This window comes from Saccostrea echinata, unplaced genomic scaffold (assembly GCF_033153115.1).
Source record: "Saccostrea echinata isolate AGI-Se365-2 ecotype Australia unplaced genomic scaffold, CSIRO_AGI_Sech_v1 ptg000001l, whole genome shotgun sequence".
Lineage (NCBI taxonomy): Eukaryota > Metazoa > Mollusca > Bivalvia > Ostreida > Ostreidae > Saccostrea > Saccostrea echinata.
Genome location: NW_026889750.1, coordinates 49271953 through 49292618, shown reverse-complemented (window position 1 = coordinate 49292618; position 20666 = coordinate 49271953). Strand labels below are relative to the sequence as shown.

At 37.4% G+C, this 20666-nt stretch overlaps 1 protein-coding gene across 1 annotated transcript; it reads left to right on the top strand.

The window, feature by feature from the left end:
• Positions 1–84: 84 nt before the first annotated feature.
• LOC133193790 (intraflagellar transport protein 80 homolog) lies at positions 85–14974 on the top strand. Its single transcript, XM_061329719.1, has 19 exons — positions 85–195; positions 975–1204; positions 1388–1498; positions 3111–3179; positions 3607–3716; positions 3897–3986; positions 4153–4290; positions 4375–4499; positions 4624–4797; positions 4910–4984; positions 5163–5326; positions 5611–5675; positions 5794–5929; positions 6196–6343; positions 8503–8674; positions 8978–9067; positions 10522–10694; positions 13348–13471; positions 14591–14974. Exons 1-19 carry the CDS (start codon positions 161–163, stop codon positions 14750–14752), a joined length of 2391 nt encoding a protein of 796 aa, XP_061185703.1. The 5' UTR covers positions 85–160; the 3' UTR covers positions 14753–14974.
• Positions 14975–20666: the final 5692 nt, after the last annotated feature.

Sequence of the window (20666 nt, the reverse complement as noted above, 5' to 3'; positions counted from 1 at the left end):
AAAATTGTAAAAGTTTTACGTCTCTATCACAAACATTTGGTGATAGCTTCCGTAGAAACTCATCCCACAATGCAACATTCTTACTTCGTGCGCATGCTCAGATGCGGAATTCCAGACGGCGAATGTTTTCATGTAGTGTGTGTTTCATGCTGTTGAAGATATGAGATTAAAAACTTCGTTACAGAAGGAACCTAAGCATATCCTTTTTTGTACAAGTGATTTATCATAGCTAATAGAAAGTTTATATTTTTTTAAATATATATATTTTTTAAATTTAGAAGGCAGTCATACAATCCTGTGGTAAAATAGTTTGCAAGATTTTCTTTTTTTTTCAGTGGAAGGACAGTTGTACAAATTCCTTTTATTCATGATACCAGACCAGTTTGACTACAGTCTGATTTGTGAAGATGTCTACTTTTTCTTGTGTACGAATTTAACTGTTTATAGATTGTTATAATTGGGTAGCACACAGCTCTTCCAACAAGGCTTAAAAACCCAAGTTGGGCACTATGTTAACAATAAAAGGTTACAAAATAGCACACTTAGTAGGTGGTACTGGTCGGCTGGCACCTAGTGTATGTGTCCAAATGGGACTTTAAGGACTCCAATGACGGTGCCAAGGCATAAGATGATAATAATAATGCTGAAATATATATGTAATTGCTGTGTTCAGTGTTCACAAGGGAAGAAAATATGCTATTCTCTTTCGGCATTTGTTGATCTTTGTATGTGTTGACAAATTCTTTATTCATTAACCCTATATCCTGTATATACTATATAGGGACCTTTATGCTGCACTTTACAGCTTCAACCAATGGAAGTGCAGCATTTCATCATTCCAGTCTGATGCATTTAAATTTTGCACAAAGACAAAATTTCAGTTTGTCTTATCGTATTCATTATCAAGAAAGAGAGGAAACCAGTTACATGTCATTGTGCCAAAAAAACTAGCATATCATTCCTTAACAAAGAACACATTCAGAACTTGTAAGCTGTGTTGGGTGGACAACACCAGAGGAATGTTACTCAGGAGCAGATGATCATCTGGTTCTCAAATGGAATCTGAATTCTAACGAGACAACAACACTAGTCAAATTACCAGATGATGTATTCCCCACAGACATGCATTGGTTTCCAAAATCTGCTGGTGGAGGAGGGGCAGGCAAAAAGGGATCAGATCTCTTCGTTCTAACATCCACTGATGGTATAAATCACAATACTGTCTCAGTTACCCTATCACAATCTTATACCAGGCTATACTCACAGCACAGTTAATATTTTTGGTTATTTTAGTCTCTTTTCTATGTAGTACATAAATGAATCTCAGTCTTAATTCTCATATTGATAAAATAAACAGTGTTTTAATGTTTCAAAAATTTCTGTGAAGGAAAGTTCCATTTGATCAGCAAATCAGGACGAGTAGAAAAAAGTGTAGATGCCCACAAAGGAGCTGTTTTGTCTGGACGCTGGAGCTGGGACGGTTCCGCTCTTGTGACAGGTATGGAGATGCCCATAAAGGGGCCCTTTTGTCTGGTTGCTGGAGCTGGGATGGGTCTACTCTAGTTACAGATATGTAGATTCCAATAAAGGAGCCTTTTGTCTGGTCATTGAACCAGGGATGGTTCTGCTCAAGTTACAATTAAAGGATGACTGCACTTAAGGACATGCGAAATTTGCGCCAAAATAAACTTTCAAAACAAGCATTTTCCTTTTCATTGCAAGAATGGTCAACATCCAATCTACAACTTTATGTAATTACGTTTCATAAAAGTGTGTATTTACGAAGTTTGAATCTGTTTTCAAAGGCAGGGGTCATCACAATTTCTTGAATCTCCGTACGATAATGAGGACGCCCACTTTTTTACTGACTTTATACATAGTCAGCGCATGTTTGTCTATTGTTCTCCGTTTCACAGTAGTTGTATATTTGCATAAATAATAATGTGTCAAAAGGAGATTAATAGACAAACATGCGCTCATGGTTAAAAAGAGAAAAATCGGCCTCTTCTTACACTCGCTCTCTGTGTTGTAACCAAGGATTGTGACATGTTGAATATTATAATTCACCACGTGATGTCCTACCTCGGGTAACTTTGTGAATACCAAATTCCGTCACGTGACTTGTAAGGTAGCATGTTTTGTGCTAACTGGGACATTGTGTTCGAACACGTTAAGTCATCTGGCATTGATGTACAATCTGCTTAAATTACATTGACGTGCTCATATTGTTAGTTTCGTTTTGAAACCTTTGTCAGAAGTGTATTTGTGCCATTCAGAATGGAGAGGAAGATTGGAAAGAGTGATCATGTTCTTTTTTTCAAACATGTCATTGTTATTTATCAAGTCTAATTTAAGACCCATATTTACAATGTTAGCTCCACCTCTCATGCATATCTAATGTTCAATCAAGGGCAGTTAACTGTAAATTCACTATATTTGGAAAACACTAAGGACAAAAAACATTGAATCATTTTATTGTATCACAGTCTAAAATCATTTTAAGATTTAAATTTGGTTTCAAATTGACAGGATTCTTTCATAAACATACAAAAGTGAAATAAAGTTTAGATATAAAAGCAACAGAAGCAACGAAAAAGACCCAAAAACAGGCGTTAAGTGCAGTCATCCTTTGCAAAAAAGTTCTTAACAAGTACTCCACATACATGTACCTGGTATTAGCTGATGAATTTCAGAGTGTGTTTTTTATAAAGAAGTCAGTACACGTTTAATTTTTTTTTTTTTTTAATGTAAAAATGAGAGCAATGTTTTATATGTACTGGAAATGTAAAGACCACTGTAATTTGTGTTTACTGTAGAATCATTTTAATTTGTATGGGTCAGTGTTGGTTGGAATTTGTATGGGTCAGTGTTGGTTGGCAATCAAAACTTTAGTGATTCATGGGGACTTCATTTTGTGGGTAACTCAATGTATTTACAGATGATTCAGTTAGCTGATACACTGACAGAGTTATCATTAATGGGGATTTAAATCAATGAACATTGGTTACCCAGGAAATGATGATTCCAAAGTAGATATTGTAAAGTGTTCTAATATCAATATAGAAATACAGATGTCATTTTGAGATGCATAAGTTATTTTTCTTTGTTAGCTGGTGAAGATGGACAAGTAAAAATCTGGTCCAGAAGTGGAATGTTGAGATCCACACTGACACAAAACAGTAAGTAAAATATTAATGACAGAACTAGTCAGATATGGCAGTGTATGCGTGAATACACACACATGTTCAGTGTATGTATAAGATCAAAATGCATACACAGAAGTTAAAGCAACAAGGGCCCATTTTAAGCACTTTGACTATGAACAATTTTGGCTGTTTCTAACATCTTGCCTACCTAGTATTTCACTGAAAAATTGCTCAAAATATCAATCCAAATTCTCAAAAAATTAGATTATATACCATTTCAAATGAATGTAAAGAAATAAATGATTTGAAAAATTATATTTTCAGGAAATTTTATTTAAAGTCGGATTTTCAAACAAATAACATAAGCTCTGTAGAGCTTTTGACTGACATATTTTGGTCGAAGTCTGAAGTTCCTCTGTAAAAGTGGCCCAAGATCTGTAAATCTCCCTGTGACTTGTAGGTAACACAGTTTATGGTGTGGCTTGGGGACCAGATTCAGACCAGGTTTTGTTTACAAATGGCAGACAACTGGTGATAAAGTCACTGCAGGCAAATGCCAAACCAACAATGGTAAGTTTGTAAACAGTTTGTATTTATCATCTATGCTTGTGTGTGAATTATCAAAAAGCTGCTTCTATGCAGCATGCATTGTAAACATTGAATATCAAAATATTGTGAAATATTTGTTAAAAAAATATGTCTATATTTTATCTCTGTTCTGGGTATTCAGTTTTAATGATTTGTTTTCAGTGGAAAGCCCATGATGGTGTCATACTGAATGTTGACTGGAACCCTGTTAATAATCTCATTCTCTCTGGGGCAGAAGATTGTCGTTACAAGGTTTGTCAGTAATGGATGTATCTACTCATTTTCAGAAAAATTATTCCTGCTTCTGCACAACAATCATGCAAATGGTAGAAATGTAAAAACAAAGATCAAAGTTTATCATGCTTAATATTTTTGTAAAGTCCAACCTTAAATTTTTTAAACTTATTTTATTGTTCAGGTATGGGACACCTATGGTCGTATTATGTACAGCAGTTCCGTCCATGATTATCCCATTACTTCAGTAGCTTGGACACCTAATGGAGAGCTGTTTGCTGTTGGATCATTTAACACACTCCGACTCTGTGATCAGGCAGGGGTAAGATATCCACACAATACCTGTAAATGATTTATTTTAAATGAATATTGTAAATTTTATCACAGATTTGTATTTCTTTACTAGTGGTCCTATTCTCTGGAGAAACCAAACACAGGTAGCCTGTTCAAGCTGGCTTGGTCCAGTGATGGTACACAGGTGGCAGGTGCTTGTGGAAACGGCCAGGTGCTGATAGCGCATGTCATTGAAAAGTAAGCACTGGTATTCAAATCCCTGCCTACATATCAACCTATTTCTAGTAGTGTTTAGTCAGAATATTTTTTTATTTTGCATTATAATATGTTATTCATTGACACCTCTTGTTTTTATTTACAGGAGATTGGAGTGGAAAAATTATGAGGCAGTGGTTGTAGGAAGCAAACAAATCCATGTCAGGAATGTTATGAATGAAGCTGTAGAAAAACTGGACTTTAGAGACAGGGTTATCAAAGTCTCTTTATGTTTCAATCATCTTGTAGTAGCCACAGCATCGCAGTGTTACATCTACAAGTCAGTGAATTTTTCTCTTGTATTGTACCGAGTGTTCGTGAATGTTGGTAAATGTGTATATATTGTAACCACTAAACTGGTATACATTCGTAATTTTATTTTAACTTTTCAGTACCAAGAATTGGAATACCCCTATGATATTTGATATGAAGGAAGGAAACATATCATTGATTCTTCAGGCAGAGAAGTAATTTTTTTTTGAATTGTTTATTGATGGACAAACATCTTCATTTAACACAAATCTTTAACTTAGAAAAAGATGATATGAAATACAGTTCAAACAGCTATTTATTTATTTAAGAGTTATGAATTAAGAGATTTGTACAATTTACTGATTGAAAACTATTGAAATGTGTAATTTTTAGGCACTTCATGCTGGTAGATAGCTCCAATGTTTACATCTACTCGTACGATGGTCGAATGGTTTGTTCTCCCAAATATCCTGGCATGAGGGCAGACATTTTGAATTATCAGACAGTTTCTCTCAGCAATGATACAGTGGCAATCAGAGATAAAACAGAGGAAAAAGGTACTGCAATGTACTCATTGAAAATATGACTTTTTTTTAAATGAGTGTATAAATTATTTAAAATTCCTCATTAAAAAAAAAATCATTAAATGAGCTAAAAAGTTACATGTGCAAGTGTACAGATGGATGGGATTTCTGTAAATTGGTTTATGAACTGAAGATTTTTGCCATGATGGCATGATCAATTTAATGTGTTAGTTTTGTTTTGTATCTTAAATTTCTTTTACTTGTTGTACAAAGTATACTTGAGATTTTTGTTTTTTTTCTTTTACAAATTTTTATAGTAATATATGTCTTTGATGCACAAAATGGAAAACCACTTGGAGATGGAAAACCCATTACACACAAGGTAAGGATTTTTTTGGAGGGGGTGGGGGTTACTTTATTTTATAAAAATCTTTAAAAGTTAGTATGATGCCAGAAATGTAATTTTTTACTAAGATGAAATCCTTATTTGATTTCTTCAGCTAGAGGTGATGGAAATAGCTTTAGACCAGTGTGGTCCTGCCACTGAGAGGAGATTGGCCATCATAGACAAAAACAGAGATCTCTATCTGACATCAGTCCGAGTGTTTGGTACAGAGAGAAAGTCCAATAAATTAGGTAAGCATGAACAATTTACACTTAGTAGACAAGTGATGGGGTATTTCTTATTTAGCAGCTTTAAAAAATAAGAGAAGTCAAATTACTATTCTGTGGACTTTCACATGGGAAAAATTCAAAAATGTGTGGTTTAGAATTCTTACTTTCAGTTACCCACATATGCAACATTTTTATTCATGGTAAAATGCCAATACTTCAGCAATGTGACATTCTCATGTTATTTCTTTTGATGATTTATTGTTTAAAGTCAGGGTGATTTATTACAGGAAACATGATCCAGTCCCTGTGTTGGAATGACTCTGCCAACATGTTAGCCGCACTGGCTGATGGCAAGTTTACAGTTTGGTATTACCCCAATACAATTTATGTAGACCGGGACTTAGCCAGCAGAACGGTGTTTGAAAAGGAAGCAAGGTACAAATATCTCAGTTTTCAAAAAAATTAATGTGAATCTGCAGTTTTTTTTAAATTATCTCACCTCAACAATGTAGGGAGTGTTTATGTAATACCCTCTGCGTCTCAGGTTAAAGTTTTTAGAGCAGATTTCTTTCCAAGTACTTCTATGCCATCATGCTTCAGATGCTGGATCTGACCTACATTTTCTCGATAAGTGACCAGGTTAAAGTTTTTGGAGCAGGTTCATTCCAGAGTAACCTTAAGCTCTATGGTGAACAAACTTGCATGGATGATACATCCAACAGAAAATGATTTTAAGCAAGTCCATTACCAAATACCGAAAAATCCAACTTCGACCAGACTTGTATAAATGTTGCATTTTAGGGATGGTTACCCAGAAATGGCCAGAATAGTTGTTAAGTGTGAGACTTTGCCTTACTTGAAGATAGCATTTGTTGAGGTGAGCTATGTAATCTTAGAATATCTATGTTTTATAGAAATATTATGATTATGTAATCTGGTTACATGTACATGTGACCTAAATGTAATCTGGTTACATGTACATGTGACTTAAATGTCTCTAACTCTTATATTGTTAACATTTGAATTTGCTGTTCATTAGTAAAAGGTAAGACATATACACATCACTATTACATGTATATTAGTGTTTAGCTGCTCTTTATTTATACATGTATGTAGGGGAGATTTTGTGCAATACGATATGTATTAATATTATTTCTTGGATGTGGTACATTATCCAGGGATCGACATTAACGGTTGTCCGATTGCCCGGGACAAGTAAATTCTTAGTTCGGGCAAGTGAAATTGTCGACATACTTATCCGATCGGGCAAGTGAATTTTTCTCATACAAATGTACATATTTAGTTTACATTAATTTATAAATAAAACAATAGATTGAACACTTGATTCCCCCCACACACCTGACTGACAATGTTTTCAATCGAAATTTCTTGGTAGCGTTTCTGGATTATACCGTTCATTTAAAAAATCGAGTTCGTTATTTTCTTTCGTAGTAAATACGCTCTACGTCTAACAAATTTTGTTAACTTCTTATTTATTTATTTATTCACGCACAGAATATAAGTACGTTGTAACACGATGTATCCTGATCAAGATAAGAGGTACTAAGTATGTTTCGTAGCAACTATCTTCCTTCAGCGTTGCTTCACAGTTATCTCTGAGAATCACGAATCGCAAAATGATCCTACCGCAAATAATTTTCAAAAATATGAATTTTATTAAAAGGAAACGGAGGGTTATTGCTGTATGGTAGTGTGTGTTAACAGGTTATATTTACAGCGATATACGTTTTTGTACAATTTTTTTAGGCATCTCAAAATGCCAAATTGACAGTAGTGTATTTCGTCACATTTTTTTTTCTTTCCATAACATTTACAGTAATTAATAATTTTTTTCTTAACTTCTATCCTAATTTTGGGCAACCAAGTTTTCCATTCGGACAAGTCAAAGTTTGAGATCACTTGCCCGAAGCGCAAGTGAATCTGAAAGTTAATGTCTATCCCTGTTATCATTCACCAACTGCCTCAAATACTTTGATTCTATATCTTTGTATGGCACATGGTTACTGGAAACAGCCTTCTGTTTCATTTAATTCTCTTTTAGGGATTTCTTACATGGATATTATGATTTACATGTAGAATACACATTTTCATATTTTATTTGTAAAATTTATGCTCAAAAGAAGTGGGTTATCTGATAGTTTTATTGAATTTTTTTTAGCAATCATTTCTGTGTCTTCCATCAAAATCTTTATAAAATTTGTTGACATTTATATACAAAGGACATGTTCGAAAAAGGCTTTGCATGATTTTTACATTTATTTTATTAGAGAGTAGAAATAATTTGCATGTTTATTTCAGTAAGCTCTCAAAATTGTTAATCAGAATTTTTGATATATTAATGATATACACATACAATATTTATTTCAGTAAGCTTTCAAAATTGTTAATCAGTATTTTTGATATATTAATGATAGACACATATGAGTAGTATGCAGGATATTGTTAAATTTGTCATTGAACCATTTTCTATCAAGAAGGACAGAAAAACTGATATTAATTTTTTCAGATTTATACCTTTAGCAATAATTTGTTTGATTCCAGATCTTAATATTCCATATATGATTTGATTTTAGTGAGTTTGGTAAGAACCCGCAGTTGTTGAATTTTATTGGTAACCACATTATCATCCGTCGAGCCGAGGGTTCTCTGGTCGGTACGGGAATCTCCCCGTACCCAGCAATTCTACATAGTTATGTCCAAAACTCGCGCTGGGATGATGCCGTAAGACTGTGTCGATTTGTTAAGGTATTTACTGAAAGTACTGTTTATTTAAGAAATTTTACTATCATTTCTTGTTTCAATCCAATCTAAATGCACATGGTTATATTGGCAAAAAAATTGCAATTAAAACATAAATTATATACCCTTTACAATACTTTATATGGTGTTTGTACATCATACCATGTTCAAATCCCCATTTCATATGCGGGTTGTGGTTAAATCTTTGAATAGGATGATGTTTTTTGGCTTTATTCAGTGTGTAATGGAGTTAAACCTCTGAATAAGATGTATTGTGTTTATGTTTATAATGTGGTTATATCTGAACAGGATGATGTTTTGTGGTGTTGCTTGGCTGCCATGTCAGCTTATGCTAAGGAACTGAACACAGCAGAAATTGCTTATGCAGCCATCAAGGAGGTAATTATTTATTAGCTCACCTGAGCTGAAAGCTCAAGAGCGCTTTTCTGATCACCCGTTGTCCGTCGTCCGTCCGTCTGTAAACTTTTCATATTTTCAACTTCTTCTCAAGAACCACTGGGCCAATTTTAACCAAACTTGGTACAAAGTATCCTTGGGTGAAGGGGAGTATAAATTATTAAAATAAAGGGCCAAGTCCCCTTACAAGGGGAGATAATCAAGAAAAGACAAAAATAGGGTGGGGTCATTAAAAAATCATCTTCTCAAGAACCACTGGGCCAGAAAAGCTGAAACTTATGTGGAAGCATCCTGGGATAGTGTAGATTCTAAATTGTTCAAATCATGACCCCTGGGGGTAGGGCGGGGCCACAATAGGGAATCCAAGTTTTACATTGAAATATATAAGAAAAATCTTTTAAAATCTTCTTCTCAAGAACCACTGGGCCAGAAAAGCTGAAACTTATATGGAAGCATCCTGGGGTAGTATAGAATCTAAATTATTCAAATCATGACCCCTGGGCGTAGGGCAGGGCCACAACAGGGAATCCAAGTTTACATTGAACTATACAGGAAAATCTTTGAAAGAACCACTGGGCCAGAAATACTGAATCTTATATGGAAGCATCCTGGGGTAGTGTAGATTCTAAATTGTTCAAATCATGACCCCTGGGGGTAGGGCAGGGCCACAACAGGGAATCCAAGTTTTACATTGAAATACACAGGAAAATCTTTAAAAATCTTCTTCTCAAGAACAACTGGGCCAGAAAAGCTGAAACTTATATGGAAGCATCCTGGGGTAGTGTAGATTCTAAATTGTTCAAATCATGACCCCTGGGGGTAGGGCGGAGCCACAATAGGGAATCCAAGTTTTACATTGAAATGTATAAGAAAAATCTTTTAAAATCTTCTTCTCAAGAACGACGGGGCCAGAAAAGCTGAAACTTATATGGAAGCATCCTGGGGTAGTGTAGATTCTAAATTGTTCAAATCATGACCCCTGGGGGTAGGGCGGAACACAATAGGGAATCCAAGTTTTACATTGAAATATATAAAAAAAATCTTTAAAAATCTTCTTTTGAAGAACCACTGGACCAATAAAGCTGAAACTTATTTGAAAGCATCCTGAGGTAGTGTAGATTTGAAATTGTTCAAATCATGGCCCCCGGGGGTAGGACGGGGCCACAATAGGTATATTAAAAGGGGGGAAATCTGGTAAAGAACAGCATGGCCAAAGTTACTCAGGTGAGCAATGTGGCCCATGGGCCTCTTGTTTAAGTCCATTGTGTAATATAAAATGTAAAAAATATAAAGATATTGAATTATTCCTTCATGAATGGGTCACTGCTGCCCTAATGCAAAAATCAAAGTTCAAGAAATATAAAATATCCAGAACATTTCTGTTATATGTATATATTTTCAGGGGTGGTTTAGTTTTGTGTTGTATATTTGTGCAGGCAGAGAAGGTGCAGTTTATAGTGAACATTAAGGACATCCCAATCAAAGAGGCTCGTAATGCCGAGATGGCCCTCTTATGTGGCAGTCCCCAGGACGCGGAGTCTATTCTACTGACGGCAGGACTTATCTTCAGGGCCATCATGTTAAACATACAGCTCTACAACTGGGACAGGTAAACCTATTACGAGTACAAAAAAGTGTACAAAAAAATAGGTTACATAACATGTTGTGTACAACTCTATAACTGGGACAGGTAAACACAAGTGTACAGAAAAAATGTGCATAATATGCTATGTAGGATGTTACAACTGGGACAGGTAATAACCAGTGAAAAGAAAGGTTGAGTGCAACTTTACAACTTGGCTGGATACAGAAAATCAAAAATGACACTAAAGATTAAGCTTCTTTTAGATGGAAGGAACTTTTTTTTCCATCTCTTAAAATAAAGTTTTGCAATTTCCTTAAACTCTCAATAATTGTATATGTAGTTCTACCTAAGTAATAAGTACTTTATGCTATATTACCAATTACATATTTCTAAATTTGTGTGCCACAAAGTTGTAAATCATACATTTTAGATGTGTGTGAAACACTCAGTGATGTTCTGATTACTGTAAACCAACTATTATTCACGTCATCTTTCATTCGCGATTCGTCAGTTTGAAATCAATCCACAATGATTAATTTTCATGACTGAAGAAACATTCTCTACAAATACAAAACAAAATACAGTTAAACTTCGTTATCTCGAAGTTGACGGGACCGTTGATAAACTTCGAGATATCCGAGGGTTCGACATATCGAGGGTTGTAATTCAAATGAACTTCAAATAAACTTAGTGCAGTGAACATGTACTTAATAGTAAAAACATCGAAATACTTCTTGTTTGAAATTCTGTATAAGATTTCTTTAATATACATGTACATGTATTCAGCAATCAAAACATTTTACATCCTCTTTATAATTCACAAAATAAAAGCTTTGTATAATATGCACAGAAGTATAATCCAACGCGGAAAGTCAACCGCTAGCATCGTTTCCCATGTATACATAACCGGATATCGTCTATGCATTGTAAATTTAAAACCGGTCGCTGTCAGAATAACGAAAACGAAATATACATTTCTTTTATTGGAAAAACATGTTCATACATGTAAAATCAGTTAAAAGAAAATTATTTTACCATAATAAAATCAAACACAAAAGAAAAATCACGCACTTTTGTCTAACAACAGAACAACACTGAATCACAGGGCACTACAGCACAAGTTTTTACTACGACACATGCTCACATGATGGTGTGTACGGACGATTGTAATTTCTGCACGCTCATATAGGGAAAATAAATTCTAATTGCATTAAATTACAGAATTTTGTTTTACTGCGATGTTTATAATTTTCACTTCCATATGCATAAACTATGTATGCGCGCATATTTCACATAGCATTAAATTGCGATTAATTGTCAAGATAAACGTACCCAAGCCACAAAACAATGAACGTGTCATCCACGCGTATGCATTAGACTAATACACACAACCTTTGGCTTGCATAATTACAATCAAGGTAAGCCATACATACACTTCGCATAATTATCGCGCTATTATCTGTTGATCCCAGGAACACAGGTAACCCGAGCGTGACAGACAGGTTGGTGTTATCAATAGAGCATTCAGTTTACCTAACGGACTTGATCATTAGAGCGGAAAATTATCCTGACTTCGAGATAACGCATGTAATTTTAATGAATGGGTACACAATTTTACTTCGAGATAACCAGGGTATTCGACATTACCGTGTTCGACATAGAGGGGTTTATTTTAATCGTTTATAAAGCAAATTTCGTCGGGACCACGGCCTTACTTCGACATATCCGGGGTATTCGAGATTCCGTGTTCGAGATTTCGAAGTTTAGCTGTAAATGGTTTGCCGCGATTAATATTTACGAGATAATGTAGGTCACGAAACTCGCGGATATTTCTCACATGCGAATAAAAGTTGGTTTACAGTATTTCAGGGCCCTAGAGCTTGCCTGTGAAACATAAGACACCTGTAGACACAGTGTGTTATAATCAGTGATGTTTTGATTACTGGGCCCTAGAACTGGCAGTAACATAAGACACATGTAGACACAGTGTGTTATAATCAATGATGTTTTGATTACTGGGCCCTAGAGCTGGCAGTAACATAAGACACATGTAGACACAGTGTGTTATAATCAGTGATATTTTGATTACTGGGCCCTAGAGCTGGCAGTAACATAAGACACATGTAGACACAGTGTGTTATAATCAATGATGTTTTGATTACAGGGCCCTAGAGCTGGCAGTAACATAAGACACATGTAGACACAGTGTGTTATAATCAGTGATGTTTTGATTACTGGTCCCTAGAACTGGCAGTAACATAAGACACATGTAGACACAGTGTGTTATAATCAATGATGTTTTGATTACTGGGCACTAGAGCTGGCAGTAACATAAGACACATGTAGACACAGTGTGTTATAATCAATGATGTTTTGATTACTGGGCCCTAGAGCTGGCAGTAACATAAGACACATGTAGACACAGTGTGTTATAATCAATGATGTTTTGATTACAGGGCCCTAGAGCTGGCAGTTAAACATAAGACACATGTAGACACAGTGTGTTATAATCAATGATGTTTTGATTACTGGGCCCTAGAGCTGGCAGTAACATAAGACACATGTAGACACAGTGTGTTATAATCAATGATGTTTTGATTACAGGGCCCTAGAGCTGGCAGTAACATAAGACACATGTAGACACAGTGTGTTATAATCAATGATGTTTTGATTACAGGGCCCTAGAGCTGGCAGTTAAACATAAGACACATGTAGACACGGTACTGGGATATAGACAGAGGTACCTGGAGAGGTTTGAGAAGAAGGAGAAAAACAAACGCTTCCTACAGTACAGTGAAGGGGTAATTCATATTTTTTAGTTTATCTTGTAGAAGTGAAACATAATGACCTTTTATTTGCAATTAGCATTAATTGTGCCCCCCTTTGAAGAAGGGAGGGCATTTTGCTTTGCTGCTGTGTCGGTCGGTCGGTCTGCTTGTTTGTCGGTCCACCAACAGTTTCATTCATCTTCTTTGCTGAGATTGCACGTACTGAAATGAAATTTGGTATGCAGATTTATCATAAGAATATCTAGGTCAGGTTCTCTTTTAGGTACAATCGAGCAATTTTTTACAGAGTTACGCCCCTTGGACTTACAAAAATTCCAATTATTTGCAGTTTCCGTTCATCATCTCTGCAAAGGTTGAACAAATTATTTACTGATATATCATGAGAAACCTGTTTCTGCCAAAGATGTGATGTAGAAGACTTCTGGTTGATGCATCTCAGATAGTACTTGTAGTTGACCCCTATTGATTTTAAGGACCCTCTATACACCTGTGCAAAATTTTTTTTGGACATTGAGAAAATTATATTGAATAAAGGTGTAAATATTGAGCTTATCAGTTTAATTTTCACTATATGGTACATGTACATGGCATTTACCTCCAGGAAAAATGTTCAAAGACAATCAAGTTTTAATGAACAGAAATCACTATTGTTTACTTCCGTGGAGAAAATACATGTGAAGAAAGTGTTCAAGTAATTTATCTTGGCTATTTAAAATGTTATGAATGCTTGAACCGATTATAAATTGAGTAATACACTGTATATTTCAATTTTTTGGAATTAAGATTTAAGGGCAGATCACTCTAACTGCAGAAAAATACCATAGAATCAGAACTCTTTACTGTGCAGTGTAGAGAGGGTTCTTATGTTCAAAAGGTCAATATCATTTCCATGTACACTGTCCCTAAGTATACTACCCAAAATAAAGGCTTGTGCACCCTATAATGAATGTCGGGGGTGGGGGGGGGATAAGTGTCTCTCAAACATCTCATATTTAAATTTATAATGCATTATTTGATTGGATTATAAAAGAACTAATGTAAGTGACATAACATTTTTGCCTTCACTCTTTGATTGGATTAACAAAGAACTAATGTGTGTGACCTAACATTTTTGCCTTCACTCTTTTATAGATTGAGATCGACTGGGAGAAGATTGATGCTAAAATAGAAATGGAATATCAGAAAGAAAGAGAAAGACCAGAAAGAACTCCTGCCCCCTCTGGAGCAGGAATCAGTGAAAAACCAGAGAGGTCTGAACGACCCAGAGGACGTTCACAGTATTCTGGACACTGACCACTCGTGAATCTCTAGTGTTAATTATATCTGTGATACATTTATATATATTTTGACATTTTAAACTTGCTTGAATCAGTAGAACATGAAAATCATTGCTACTGAGTTGTGTTGAATACATTTTTATTCCGTCCATGTCACATATATCTTCATTGACCTTAAAGGTGTGTCTGTCTAGGATTTATAAGAACAAATTATAAATAAAATATTAAAGAAATTAAAGTTGAATTTTGTTTAAATTATAATATGTAAAAGTTTAAGAATGCTCATATGATTTTTCTTCAAGATGTTGCGGACAGGAGCAAAAAATTGAGATAATTTCTCTTTTTTTAATTCCATAACTATAATAGACATTATGATCACAGTTCAGTTTAGAATAAATAAAGTTATTGCAAAGTTCTGTAAAATAACAAGAAAAAAATGCAAATTAAAGGTATTATAAAGTGTCAGATACAGAGACTTGCTTTTTCTTCTGACACACATTTTTCTCATCTGTAAAAACATACAAATACTTCAATATCTGCAAGATATTTGTTCTGAAACAGAAAAGGAGAAAATGTATGGCTGGACCAGGAATCAAACCCTGGACCCCTGCATCACCACTCAGGTACTCTGTCAACTGAGTAACCCAGGCAAATATCCACAGGCCAAATCATAACAGCAGTTCATTGAAGAAACTATTCAGTGTCTCGTCAATGTTTACTTTAACACCTTTTGTTGATGATATAAGGCAGATGTACATATAGATGTATTTATATCGGGTAACAAAAAACTTCATTCAGTGCTCGAGTTGGACTCTTGATAACTTGGTTCTGGGCTAGAATTTGTCAAGGACACATAATTGCTGAAATCAACACTGTACGGAAGATGGTACAAAGGTGGTAGATCAAGTGTCAGTTTAGCACATTCACCTTGGAAACTATCAGTTGTTTCGGTGTCAATTGATAAAGATGGAGCATCTCTTAAGTAAAGAAGTTTTCTTGCTTCCACAATGACTTCTAGTTCATTATATTGCCCAATTTTCGCAAGTGTCTCGGCCTTTTCTATGTACTCTATGGCCAAATTACTCTCATTTTTTAATTGGTGCAATCGAGATTTGAGAATAAAATAAAACATTTGCACTCGGCCTTCTGCCTCTTTCATTCCATACTCTTTAAGTAAACGCTCCGCTTCTTGCAAAACACGCTCTGGTAGGTGAAAATTGGGAAGAAAACGACAGCGCATGCCTAATCCCAAGAGACAACACAGGAGTCGGAATACGAATTGCCTCGTCCAGTGCATCCGGACGTCGTCAGGTTCATTTTGAAGAATGAGCAAAGCAGTTTGCAGGTGCTCGTATATCGAATTCAATTCAGTTTGTGGAAATTTTTCAAACCAGGCCCTCCGGGACAAGACTATTTTATAATGCATGTCCACGATTTCTAAGCAGCCAACCACATTAGCAGCATCTGTTAATGCTTGTAACACAACCCCCTCTCCATCATCTTTTCTTCTTGCGAATGACAAGACGACCGCTCTCCTACCGTTCAACAGACATCTAGAAAGGTCCGGACAAGACGTCATTGATATGATTAATTCTATATTCTCAAACAGTTGATCATCAGGGCTGATTTCGTTGGTTTTATTTGTAAGTGCATCCAATGTCAGTGCTTGTAAGACAACGTATTTGTCGCATAATGCTCGGATATACCGGGGTTCCTTTTGATTTCCTATTTTAGAGAGGTTATTGTAAATTTTTTCTCTCATTTCTTGTGAAAGCTTCTTAAGATGTTGCACAGGATCATGAAAAATCATTGCTTGTAAACATATCTTCATGTCTTCAAAATACGATTGTATTTTTCTTCTTTCTGAGGCGTCAGTTCTGTACACCACAAGTGGTACTAAGAAGAAATCGCTTATATTTTCACAGACATTGAAAAGTTTGTAAGCAAGCTCTTTATATATTTTTGAAGTTCTAGAGTTATAATTGTATATTGCAGATATAAAATGGTATACATTTGGGAAATTGATGACTATATGTAGCATCCATGCCTTTAAATGATTTTCTTGATTATCTGCTGACAAGTTTCTGGAGGAAAATTTACCGTTAGAGCGTACATCCTGCAATAGTATCAATAGTAACGTCATTTCACGTGGACCGAGTCCACAGAGAAAGATGTGCAATGCTAGTTTGTGATAATGACTGGTCAAAAATGTCGCTCTCTCGTACCGACTCAGCAGAACTTGAGCGTTACAGCTTTCCATTTTTTCTTTCCGCAGGAATTAATAATACTTCCATATATTCACAATTTGAGTTCGCTGCAAAAGCATAATTCTTCAGTTTATCAATACAGAGCATATGTGTTACGTTGCATATTGATCCTATGATGGAATGTTGCCAGAATGGATAATTAGGAATGTTATGTTAATTTATTTTAGGGAAAATGAAAGTTAATTTTATCTCATCAAAATTTAATTTTTTTTTAAATAATAGTACCATATATCGTCAATTTTTAGACTTACCCTCAACTATTTAAGATGTAATTGCGGAAGATGCCATGAAAATCTCTGAATTGTAAAATCAATAAGACAAACATCGTACAGAATTCAGTTATAGTACTCTTAGTTGTTTAAAACATAATATCCCAAAGAAATATACTATTGGCATCGACACATATTGTGTAATAGATTTAAATGTCTCTGTGTTTTACGTGAATCATGTGCATTATTAAAATGACAGTTTCATTTAAATCTCTGATTTCAACGTTTTCTTCCGCTCATTTAAATTTTCATACACTGTAAAAATTGTGTTTAGGAAATAAACACTTCTATTACATGTTTAGATCTAAAAGTGTATAGTATTGTGTTTAACAACTAAACACTTATGTCTTAACATGTTTTATATCTAAACGCATTTAGAAATTAAAGACGTTTTACTGTAAAGTGCAGAGTTATCTCCCCGGAAATGACACATTGAAATATTATTGTCAAATAATATGTTTTATGTCATCATTGTATCAAACAATCTATTTTTAATCTAGAATCTATTTTTGGAACTCGGTTTTTATAGTTATTTTTAACCTAAGGGTCCATTATGTAGCTATTGAAGTAACTACCGGGGGATGTGTACTTATAATATATTTATTAACAACTATGTACAAATACAGGATAACACTGCAGGTTCTGGCCCGGGGCCGACTCACCAACTGCGTCTCTGAAACACGTCTGGTCTGCTTGACATCCTGGCGCTGAAAGAGGTCCGAGCGACTGTCCCGCCATCTGACGTAACATCATCAGAAGGTCGTACCACGGGACAGTCGCACAGATACTACACTCCCCCCCCCCGTTTTCTTTGAAAGGCGGGAGTCCACAGTGCGTGGGAGGCTCCGGAACCATCTACAACGATGGGGCACTGTTAACGCCCACCCGGGCGGACTGCCCAGGGACGACTAGTGCCGGGGCGAGCCCCAGACAAAACACACCCAAGATAACTCCTGGGAAAGGGGTCCGGGATCGCTCCCAATTAAACACTTCCAGGCCCTAGAGTCCGGGATAATTCCCAGGTAAAGAGTCTGGCCTGGCAGGGTACGCTAGAGCGGGTCAAAGCCAGCTGACCCACTCGCCATTCCTGTAAAACTGCCAGAGTAACCCGCCTTACCCTGTGCCAAGATGGGGGCTCCAGAACAACACCAATGTTAGCCACCCGTGGTTCCCCCATACAATCTGGGCAGATATACTGATCCAGGGAGGAAGACTCCTCTGAAGTGACCCCCACACAAATCCCCTGAAGTGACCCCCACACAAATCCCGTGGAACCAACTGTTACACTGGTCGCATTGAATCATTAGCCCCCCCCCCCCATCGTCCGGTCTACGACAGAAACAATAGAGCTCAGAGTCCGTCAGATCCCCATCTGACAACTTAGCGGACTCGGTAGAGGGCGACCGCACTTTACGTGGGCGCCCCCGTTTTCTCGGTACACATGGAGGGCTGTCTGAGGGTGAGCTCAATTGAGAAGGTCCAGGGACCTCACTCGAGGGAGCTTTCTCCCCCGGGGACAATGGAGCACTGCTTAACTCACTACCTTCCTGGGACTGGGCTCTGAACTTCTCTTGATACCGGGACAGCCATAACTGTATGTCCCGATCTACACACTTTTTCAGGCGATCATGGTTGACAACCATCACTGTGAGCTTGGTCTTTACTCGGTAAAGGTGGGAACTTAACTTTTTCAAGATAATACCTGGTCCCTTCCAGGAAGGGCTCAACTTCCTGCATTTCCCCTTGACAGTAGCCGTGTCAAGAACGTAAACTAGGTCACCTTCATTGTAAGTTCTGGCACAGACCTACAAGTCATAATCCCTCTTCATTCGCTCCTCTGAGGTCCGGAGACGTCTCCGGGCTGTCTCATGAGCTGACTGGATGACCTTCTCCAAATTCACTATGTAGCCCTCAAGGTCAACAGCCGGGTCTCTCTGGGGTGGGGCATACATCAGATCAACAGGGATATTCACTTCCCTGTCCAACATCAGCTTGTTCGCAGTAAAGTCTGTGTTCCGGTTGACCGCAGAGCGCAGGGCACCTGCTATCTGGGCAAGATGTTCATCCCAGCAGTTCTGGGCCTTGTTTATATAACAACGCACAGCATCCATCAAGGTTCTGTTATACCTTTCTACCTGGCCATTGGCCGAGGGACGATAAGGAGTGGTGCGGGCCTTATGGATCTGCAACAAGTCGCACACTGCAGTGAAGAGCTTACTTTCAAAGTTTCTACCCTGGTCGGTAAAGATCTGGAAGGGACAGCCAAAGCGAGCAAAGAACTGATCGACCGCAACAGTAGCTGTTGCCTCAGCAGTCTGAATGGGCAGAGGGACACACTCCACCCACTTGGTGAACTGATCCACCATGACAGGTACATATTCATTACCCTGTTTAGTCCGGGGTAGGGGCCCCAGAAAATCAAGATGGACTCTCTACATAGGGGCGCCAGCATGGTACTTAATCATCTCTGCCCGGGCATGGCGCTGAGGATGCTTATTCCTGCTGCAAGGACCACAGGTGCTCACGAACTGTTCTGCCTCCCTCATCATGTCATACCAGAAAAATCTATCACTCAGGCGTGCCTTGGTTCTATCAATGCCCTGGTGGCCTGCTGCTGGGACGTCATGGCACAGGCGTAGAACCTCCTTCCTCAACTCCCCAGGGACGACTAAAAGTCTAGACTTCGCACTCCCCTCCCCCACCTCTTTCCAAAGGACCTTGTCCTGATCTAAGGTGAAGGCCGTCCTATGGAGCCAATAGTTTTTAACTGCGGGACTCGCAAGGAACATCACACCTTTCTCTGGAGCTACATCATCGTCCAACCAGTCAAGAAATTGACTGATTTCCGAGTCCCTTAACTGGCAAAGACTCATTTCCTCTGGGGTCAAACCCACAAACGACAACGAGCTACCGGAATCGTCAGGGGGTGCGCCCACTACTGCCACAAAGTGGGGGTGCTTAGCGAGGCGAATCTGGGTCCGGAAAGGCCCCTCTACTGATTCCTCATCATCAAAGTCAACTTTCAGGGGAGAGTAATGACCAATGCGACCTAACAATCCCCCAGAAATATAACCATAGGCCACTTCACTAACTGAAGGTTGGGCTGGTCCAGGGGGAGAGGGCAAGTCACTGGCTTCCTCAGTATTGCCCTAAGACTCTAAAACTGCCTCCTCCAAAGTTTCTACCTCCGAGCTAGGCGTATATATCCAGCTTCCAGGACTGGCCAAGGGCGCCACATTGTCAACTTCTTCTGCAAAGACATTCCAGGTCTGGTGAGCCTTAACACACTTCGGGCATCCGCCACAAGGTAAGTCGCTTGGGTGTATGGTGACATCAGCTCCAGCACAGATGGCACTAGAAGGCAACCGGTACAGGGCATCCGCGTTGACATGGC